Genomic DNA, 9,519 nt, shown 5'->3' with positions numbered 1-9,519 from the left:
AAAAAAAAAAAAAAAAAGGGGGGGGGAACCTTTTATATTTACACAGAGCCCCGCTTTGCCCTGTTTTTTTGCGGGGCTGCTTTTTTTGTGTATTTCTCTGATTTTCATGGAAAAGGTCTGATTTTGCATTTTCTGGAAAAATTGTGAAATCACGATTTCAGTACATCTCTACCTGTTGGTGATGGGAGCTAAGCAGTGGCTGCAGTTCCTTGACATTGTTCACCCTACCACCAGAGGTGGGTCCAGATCCAGCTATCAAAGAAGCCCCATGGCCCATATCTGGGCAAGGTGAGTTTAACGCCTCTGCTTTAGGGTATGCATTTCCTTTTGCCTAGAAAGTTAAGTGTGCTGCAATATTTGCACAGAAGCCTCTCAGCATGGATCTCTGTATGTAGGTCTGTTACGAGACTGGTTCCTAGGAACATCAAAAGTCATTCATCTAGGGCATGTTCTACCCCTGGGGTCCCTAGAAATACCACTGTAATTGATATATTTATAGGGCAGGTTATATTGCCTATGTTACACAGAAGATCAGATTAGATTTATCATAGTAATCTTTTTTTGCCTTAAAAATCCATGGAAGATCATGGAAATAGCCAGTTAAAGCCATCTTCACTATTTATGTTTCTTTTATGTACTCAGATTTCTATCCTGAAGTTTTGTACTGGCACTCGTTATTACTATCTGAGCACCTCCGAGATAAATTGTATTTCAGTTACCTACTGAATAATTTGCAATTAAATGTATTTCAGTGTTTGTAGCCTTAATGCCCCTTTGGGATGTTTGGGCCCAAAACCTCAGAATAGGACCTTTCCAGTAAAACACACACTTGACCACAAGTAATCATCTACAATAGCCATACCAAATTACTACTGCATACAGTACTTGAATGTGCAGCCTTGGTTCCAACCACATTTAAATCAATATGCCACATTTAAATACATTGATAGTCTCAATCCACGTAGGTACTAGTAAAATTGTCTGCTGTTGCTATCTGAAAAAGTATGAAGTTAGACTCATTTTGAATATGAGGGAGATGTGACTGGTTTGTGCATTGTCTGTGTCCTCACCTCCATTAGATCATCTGTTGCACCTGATGTGCTACCTTTTTCTTATCCTCCCTTCCCTCTGTCCTGTCTGCCTGGCTCCCCAGTTGCAAACTATCAAGGGAAACAGTGTATATTATGTACGTGTTTCCCCACTTAAATGTTTTTTGATTAAAAAGAATTGGATCTGTAAACTTTGACTGTGTTCCTTGAAGAAAGTAGAAAGAATTGAATGGTCAAAAGGAAAGAAATATGTTCTGAACAATCATTTGCATAAAGAGTGATTAACTTCAGATTTTCTTTAATATTGCACTGTTGACAAGCCCCTCATTTTTTATGTTTACAAACAAATATTCATATATATGAATATTGGAAGTTTTTTAGTACTCTCTTTAAATCTTGGAATGATTTTGGTAGTGATGTTAACTTAATTCTTTTTTATGTTTCAGAGAAATTGTGGAGCATATGGTTCAGCACTTTAAAACACAAATCTTTGGGGATCGTAAACCAGTATTTGATGGAAGAAAAAATCTTTATACAGCTATGGCGCTTCCTATCGGGAGGGAGAAAGTAAGTTTTTAAAACTAAGTTTCTAATCAGAGATTGCAGTGTAATGGCATCTTGCCTTGTGATTATTCTTTGTCCTTCCCCAGACCTCTCCTGGTACCTAGTGATTTTATGCTTGGACTAAATCACTAAATAAAAAACATTCCTGCTAGGGCCTAATAAAATAACTTGTACTGGGTTTCACCAAATGAGAGAGAGTGTGTACTCCAGAGAGTTGGTTTACAGTTGAAGTAGACAATACAGACAAATGGGAGAGAGGAGCAAAAGTAGAGAGATGAAGTGATTTATTGAAGGTCATGGGACAGAACTGGAAAGTACTGAGGACCTCCTGATTTCTGCTCCAGTTTTCTATCCATTGGACTACACTGGCTCTTACTGTCACCTGCCGTGTGCTTGCACAATGTCCAGCGTAATCCAGCCTTTATACATGACTGTCCTGTAAATAATTTATTACTTATTTTCCGAGTGTCTTGTGGTCTTGAATGAGTTTGAGGCAAAAAAAAGTTCAGAATATGATCCAGTCTCGCTTAACTGCAAATATCAGAGAAAATGGTGAGCTGAGGATTTAAGGAATCAAAAAGCTTCTCTGGATTCTTCACTAAGCATATACCTCAGTTTACTACTTAGGAGATATAGTTTCCTGTATTCCTACAAAATTTAAACTTTAGTAAAAATATTTAATCTCAAAGTATCCTCAGCAAATGTAGTGTTAGCTTCTGGTGCCTCTTCAGTTCTTCAGATAACTCCTATAGAAATCCATGTCAAAGCAGATACTTTTTAGTATAATTCTAACAGAGAAAAATGCAAACCAATACGTTTATCTAGACATAGTATTTTTAATTTGTATTTCTATGTGAGGGATGCTAAGCTAATGGTGATATTGAACATCTAACCCTTCCTTTTGAATTGTCATTTCAACACTGAATGAACATAACTTTCTGCATTTAATTTTAATTATTTTAAGATAAACTTTCTGTGGCAACTTTTTAAATGGTCCCAATTAAAATGTGTACCTACAACAACTCTATAGGAATCTCCATAGCAGATTTCAGACAGCCAAATGAAGTTCCGTACACTTTTGGAGGACAAGACTAGGATTCAGAATGACCTGGATAAACTGGCAAACTGATGGTGCGAGGGGGCAGGGCCAAGGCTGGGCCCAATCCTAGTGAACAGAGATGGGAAGGGGTAGTGCCCAGGCCCAGGGCCTAATCCTGGTGTGCAGGGCTGTGTCTAGTCACAGTCAGCTTCCAGCCACTCTTCTGGCTCTCGGGCTCAAAATATTGAGTGCTACTGGTTTAGACAGAGCAGATCCTGCCTTGAGCATGAGATTGGATGAAATGACCTCTGGTTCTCTTGTAGCCCTATTTTTCTGTGATTCTACAGGGTAACCCTTCTCATTTTCTTCTGTTGGTTTAGGGACCTATTGTTTTGTGGCCTCATAAACCATTCTGGATGATTTGAATCCAAAAGTCTATTTATAAGAAAGTATTTGTGTGGGAATAAAGTATAGCGACAGTTACACAGCAGGAAACATGTTTTTATATTGCCAATAGGTTTGCTATTTTTATTGGTCTTCCTCAGCCCAACTGTATAACTGTCAGAGCTGGCTCTCTCATTCAGGAAGTCACTTTGGCATCTGCTTTCTAGGAAGTCACAGCAGCAGATCCTCAGAATTCCTGCTATTGTTTGCCAGCACAGTTGCTTTTGAAAGCTGACTCCAGACTGATGCTTTGCACCAAAACCTTTGCTGTTAGTCGAAGAGTACACAGTACATTTTCCCCAGAAGCTTGAAAATAGGAAATAGGAGGCTATGCTTGAAATATTTTGGCAGTTCTAGTGTTTGCAACAAAGAGAATCATATAACTTACATTCTGGAAGAAGTATGTAGGGTTTTGTCCAACGGCTGTCTTTTTTTTTTAGGAGTTATATTAGACAGTACATGGAGACCCATTGATGTAGGTCAGTGTTTGAAGTGTATTTGATCGCAGCAATTTAGAGCTTACAAATAGCTATTTTTATATATGTGTGTTGTTATTTTTCTTCATCTATTTCAATATTGAAAACAAAATATTTGATTTAGTCTGTGATACAGATTAGCTACCTGACTTGGGTCATATCAGGGTATGAGCCAAGCCAAAGTGTTAGCTGTAATTGCAATGCAGATGCTTCAATCCCAGGTCTTTTATTTCCATCGGGGTACACAGTTACTGCAATACAAGTAGTCTAGTTCTTTATCTTTGTTCCATTCCATTACGGTTAAGGGGCTCGTAAGTTGAGACCGGGGGAGGGAGGAGGAGGAAAGAAGAGAAAGAAATGGACAGGGTAGAAACATGATGCATAACATGATTTTTGGTAAGCCTCAGTTATAATTAGTGTTAATAATTTTACTCACCAGCAATGTCTTTGCAATGTATATTAACCAGAAAATACGTGACAGTTAAATTCAGCTAAGATAAAAAGGGTATGTGTATAAATATCTTCAAAAAATTTACAGATGCTTACCACAGATGGGACTTCCTCAGTGCAACAGTGTCATTTGACAAAAAAAGATTTGATCAAAGCACATGAAAGCAATATACTTGTTCTTTCTCTCTGTGGATTAATAGTGATGATACATAGGTTGTCGTTTATTCTGTGCTATTTACAAAACTTTTTAACAATGCTCTTCTGGAAAAGAAGTCTGTTTTCTAAAGTCTTTTTCATCTAATTTAAAATGTGTATGAGCAGTAATACCGTACGCTTATACATTATGAGAGACTGTCCAAACTGAAGGTGGTGATAGACCAGGCTTAATTCTGCCTACACAGAAGCTGACTTTGCAAGTATGAAGTTGGTAATTGTTATGCTTGGTCTTTATCTTAGGCTGTATCTGCTTTCCCAGAGATGAGGACATTTTCTGCCCAAAAGCTTGCCTAATTTCTATCCCAACTATGTAACTGGTTTAGTAAAAATAAATCTTGCTTTTCAGACCATCTTGGCCATAATATCACTATAGCAATCATCTGCAAGCAGGCCATTGTATTTCCAGTTTGCATTTGATAAAAGAGCACAGCCAAGATGTGCTGCCTTACAGCTGTGGAAGCAGGAAAGCACATCCCTGGAAAAGCCAGCTTAAGGAAGCAGATGTAAATTAGTGGCTTATAAATCTCCAACCTTTGCTGTTTACATCTCTTACTGCTTTTGTGTGTTCTCTTCCATGGGTTATAGTGCTGCCAAGGGGAGTTCTCAGTCTCTAACAACCTTTTACTTTTTGTCTTAAATCAGAAAGAATCATCTGCTTGCCTTGTTTTCCCTTTGCCAATGTTGCAGGTGGAGTTGGAGGTCACACTGCCAGGAGAAGGGAAGGACAGGATATTTAAAGTGGCTATCAAATGGATGTCCTGCGTGAGTCTGCAGGCTTTACATGATGCTCTTTCTGGTCGGCTGCCAAGTGTTCCTTTCGAAACCATCCAGGCATTGGATGTTGTGATGAGGCATTTGCCTTCCATGAGGTGAGGAGAAGGCCTTGAAAGCCTTTAGAAAACTTATCATTTGAACTGTTTAAATGCCTCTTCTACTTTAACATTGTTTTTTTTTTTCGTGGACTTAGCAGCAGCTACTCTTGCTGTTCTGTTTGGAGAGCTAACCATGAAAGAATCAGTGCTGTTACTTTTGGGTGGCCCTAGTGACCAAAGAGATCATACTAATTAGTGTGGTACACAGTAGTGCCAGCACAGCCGAGCTCTGACTGTTGCCATGTTTGCTGTGTCATATCAAAGAAGGGTTGTCAGTGCTGCTCTTCAGTCCAGAAAGCACTCATTGCCATGTCCCAAGAGTCTTGAGGAGCCCAGATTTATTCTTCAGCATAAAACGTAGACAAAACATCAATTAAAGCAGGTCCTCTTCTCACCAGCTGCCAGCAGCTTTTTCCTTTTCCTCTGAGAACTGAAAAGTAGCATATGCTCTTCCCTTCAAACCTCTTCCTTCAAAGCATCCTGTAAGAAGCTGTTTGTAACTGAAATGAGCCATTTGCTGCTTTTCCAGCAGGGTCTAAAATGGTCTGGGGATGGTTTTGGCATAGCTCTTCTAGACTTTATTTTAATGACAAAGTGGCTTGCAACTTGAATGAGATGGCTTTGTGCCTATTTCTGGGGAACTTCTCCCAAAGCACAGGAGAATATATAAAGGGGCTTGTTTGAAAAATCAAAAAGCTGGGTGGTCAGGTCTGGCATCTGTGGCTGATTTGGAAGCAGGGTCTGACATTTGATAGTGAATTGGAAATGATAGGTCATTCCAGGATAAGTCACTGAAGACTGGGAATGAAGATAAGCTGATTTTGTTGGATGTGGTAGAGGAGGTGGAATTAGAATTAGACTTGGAAATGGGTTGAAGATGTGAGGATGGGAAATGTGCAACTAGGAGGTTCATTGTGGAAGCTGAAGTTATGAGAGGTGTCTGGAAGATTTGAAGATGAGAAGAAAAAGTCAGATATGAAATTGGAGAACCTTCTTATAGATAATGATCAGCTAACTTTAGACAACTTGTATTGGGTACCTTCAGTGACACTCTTCCAAATGCTAACTAATGTCACCTACTTAAATAGTTGCATTATCTCAGATTTCTTTAAAAACTTGCCCACTTGCTTTGACACTTACTAAAGAATTAAATGACTTCTCTAAGGCCAGATTTCTATCTCAGTTACACTGCTAACTTCAAAGTAAGATAATTGAGTTGGAAAATGGGAACTGCAAATAGGGTAAACACTGAGTTCCTTTCCTTGATTTATGTGACAAAATGAGCTTTTTGGGTAGTCAGGTAAGGGATACTTAAATGCCAACAGCAGCAGAATGGTTGCTTTCTTTGACAGGAGTCTAGCCAACAGACCTAGCCATACAGGAAGTAGCTGGAAGGATTTAAAATAACCAGTTAAGTTAAATCTGTAGATTTTTTTTTATTTGTTGTTGTTCTTTTACTATATAGTTTCCCCCTATTTTGGTTTGTTGATCTGATTCAACAGCTAATGAATTTATCTTCCTGATTTTCAGGTATACCCCTGTGGGGAGGTCTTTTTTTACTGCCTCTGAAGGGTGCTCAAATCCTCTGGGTGGTGGCAGAGAAGTTTGGTTTGGATTCCATCAATCAGTCAGACCTTCACTGTGGAAAATGATGCTTAACATTGATGGTAAGTACAGCACTATTTCTTCAGTTATGTTCTTTTCTGTTCATTTAAAATGAACAAATTGAATCCCAATTTTGGACTTCTCAAGAACCTAAGTTTTATATGAAATCTGCTTTGGTTTAATTAATTGTGCAACCATGTTTCTCTTTGTCTGTAGTGTCTGCAACAGCATTTTACAAGGCACAGCCAGTAATTGAGTTTGTATGTGAAGTTTTGGATTTCAAAAGTATTGAAGAGCAACAGAAACCTCTGACAGATTCCCAAAGGGTAAAGTTTACCAAAGAAATAAAAGGTAAGAATTAAGCAATAGACACAAAGCTTCTTAATGCTGTTTTATGATATCAAGTTTTAAGTAGAGATGCACCGATATATTGGTTTATATCGATCAGCATCAACAAAAGGGAAATGGACATTATCAGCGATCGGCTTTTTTTTGGCTGGAATAGCCAGTAACGTCACCAATTAAATGTTTCATGCTGCCCCCCATGCCCCTTCCCTTCCCTTCCCCACACGCATTCTTCTCCTCCCCCCCGACTTGCAGGCCAGCACTGCTGTCCAAGCTGCCGGGCTGCACATCAGCAATCATATCTGTATTGGCCAATATGACGGGTTAATAATCAGCTATTTGGTATCAGCCAAAAACATCTCTATTGGTGTACCCCTACTTTCAAGTAGCCAAGGAAGATTTTATTTGCTAAGAGAGTTTTATTTTCCTATTGGGAGAGAAAATGACTGCTAGAACACTGCCCCTGTGCTCTTGAGCAGAGATTAAACTGGCATCTTATGACAGATGCATTGCAAGACTTCTAGAACTCCAGTGGTCAGGTCTGTATTTCAGCCTTTCCTATTTTTCCTTTTGCCATGTGGCTTTGGAACCCATATTTATCCTTCATGTGACTCATGAAATCAGATGGTTTGTCTACAAGCAGAGTTGTACATCTTAAGTAGGTGTGTGGTTTTAAATTTACTTAATTAGATCACTACAAAAAGTTATATGGGCAGTTATTTCTGCTTAAATTTATTTAGTTTAGGAAAAGATAATTAGGGAAAGGTTTAAGATGAACTGAAATAAGTATTTGCACAAGACTATACCAGTTTAACTAAGCAAATTTAACATAATACATTTTATTGGTACAAGTCCATGTGTAAACAAACCTAATTGTCTTGAAGTTTGTTTGACTGTTAGTAGCATTAACCTGAGCTTTTGGGCTTGTCTAAATCAGTAAGAATTATCAAAATTAGGTCAGAGTTAACCTGTCTTTTAGTTGAAACAACAATTCTACGTGAACCGTGCTTTCTAGCATAGGTCAAATTCTGTTCCTGGTTTTACTCCTCGAGCTGGTCGGGCACTGCATCCTGCTGCTAGGGGGTTAATGGAGAAGCCACAGGATTTTGCTTTTTTCCCTCACTGCAGCTGCCTGTGCAGTCCCTGTGAAATGCTGTTATTAATGGTATTTTTAAGAAAAGTTGGGGTTTTTTGTGGGGTTTTTTTCCTCCCCTTCATTCACTTTCCAAAAAACAAAATGCAGGTCAGTGTGTGGTATGCAAGAAAAAGTGTTGCAGTTGGAACTGAACACACCTGTACAGTTAAGGTACAGTTCAGGTTTTTAATTCCCTCTTTAATATTTTAAAAATAAAGCATGGGAAGAATTTTAGGGGGATTTTTTTGGGAAGCTCAGGATCAAATAATTAGCAGTTTAAATTTTTTTCCCCAGTGACTCTAGGTTTTTCAATTAACAACATGTTTTTCAGCCTTTTCAGAATTCACAATTTTACAGGCAGTTCTTTAAGTATTCACATGTAGCATATGTTTCATACTTGCAAAAGCCAACATCTTTCTGAACACTGAACAAGACATTAAAATCCTTGGGTAACTGACATCACATAGTTCCTTTCCTTGGTGAACCCAGTTTTTATGATGCTTTTAACAGTCCAAACTTGTAATTTTGATTTATCTAACACATTAGAAAGGATGAAAAAAATTATAAATTAGCTGCTTAGACTACTTATGCTACCTATTTCTAAAAAAAGATGCTAGTATCTTTATAGATATTTGCCATTTAAAGATGGACGTCTTTAGAAAAGATGGAATCTTTAAAAAAATATGGCTCAGTGCATTATCCAGTCTTTCTTATTTAAGCTTCTAGAAGGATTTTAATCCCATATTTCATCATGCTTAGTAATGGTATTAGAGGTGCACCAATATATCTGCCCATATCAGATTGTCACTGATAAAAGGAAAATTGACATTATTGGCCATTGGCTTATTTTGGGGGGGAGGCCAGTACCATCACTGATAAATGCTGTGTGCATGCATGGAACCCAGCAGTGTGGAGAGCAGAGTCCAGTTGGTAAGTCTGTGGGGAGGGAAGGAGAGTGGGGGGGCAGATTGAGGCCCTTGTGGTGAGGGAGCAAGTAGGGCAGGCACTGCCCAGCTGCGGCAGGGCAGGGTGCAGGATGGAGTCGCGCTGGCTCATCTGGGGCAGTGGCTCACCGCTGCTGTGCACACCCCAGAGGGAGGCACGGAGGTCATTTGCCCCCAGGACTTGTTTCATAGTTTCACAGTTTCTAGGGTCAGAAGGGACCTGAGCAGATCATCTAGTCTGACCCCTGCCATGGCAGGAAAGAGTACTGGGGTCAAACGACCCCAGCAAGGTGTACATCTAGCCTCCTCTTAAAGACCCCCAGGGTAGGAGCCAGCACCACTTCTCTTGGAAGTTGGTTCCAGATCCTAGCCACCCTGAC

General features: G+C 39.2%; 1 protein-coding gene across 4 annotated transcripts in view; it reads left to right on the top strand.

The window, feature by feature from the left end:
* The window catches only part of AGO2 (argonaute 2, RISC catalytic component), a 95,851-nt gene that overhangs the window by 48,624 nt on the left and 37,708 nt on the right, over nt 1–9,519 (top strand). For 2 of the 4 annotated variants that reach the window (XM_019528210.1, XM_019528208.1), the window contains exons 3-6: nt 1,496–1,616; nt 4,926–5,107; nt 6,641–6,777; nt 6,932–7,066. In XM_019528210.1, the coding sequence (XP_019383755.1) occupies nt 1,496–1,616; nt 4,926–5,107; nt 6,641–6,777; nt 6,932–7,066 (575 nt within the window). Of the gene's footprint in view, nt 1–1,495; nt 1,617–4,922; nt 5,108–6,640; nt 6,778–6,931; nt 7,067–9,519 lie in introns of all 4 variants that reach the window. The other 2 variants (XM_019528207.1, XM_019528209.1) reach the window with 1 other exon arrangement.

Source organism: Gavialis gangeticus, unplaced genomic scaffold (genome assembly GCF_001723915.1).
Source record: "Gavialis gangeticus isolate Ggan-Ray unplaced genomic scaffold, GavGan_comp1, whole genome shotgun sequence".
Lineage (NCBI taxonomy): Eukaryota > Metazoa > Chordata > Crocodylia > Gavialidae > Gavialis > Gavialis gangeticus.
Note: the sequence above shows the minus strand (reverse complement) of the source record. Positions and strands in the feature narration are given on the sequence as shown.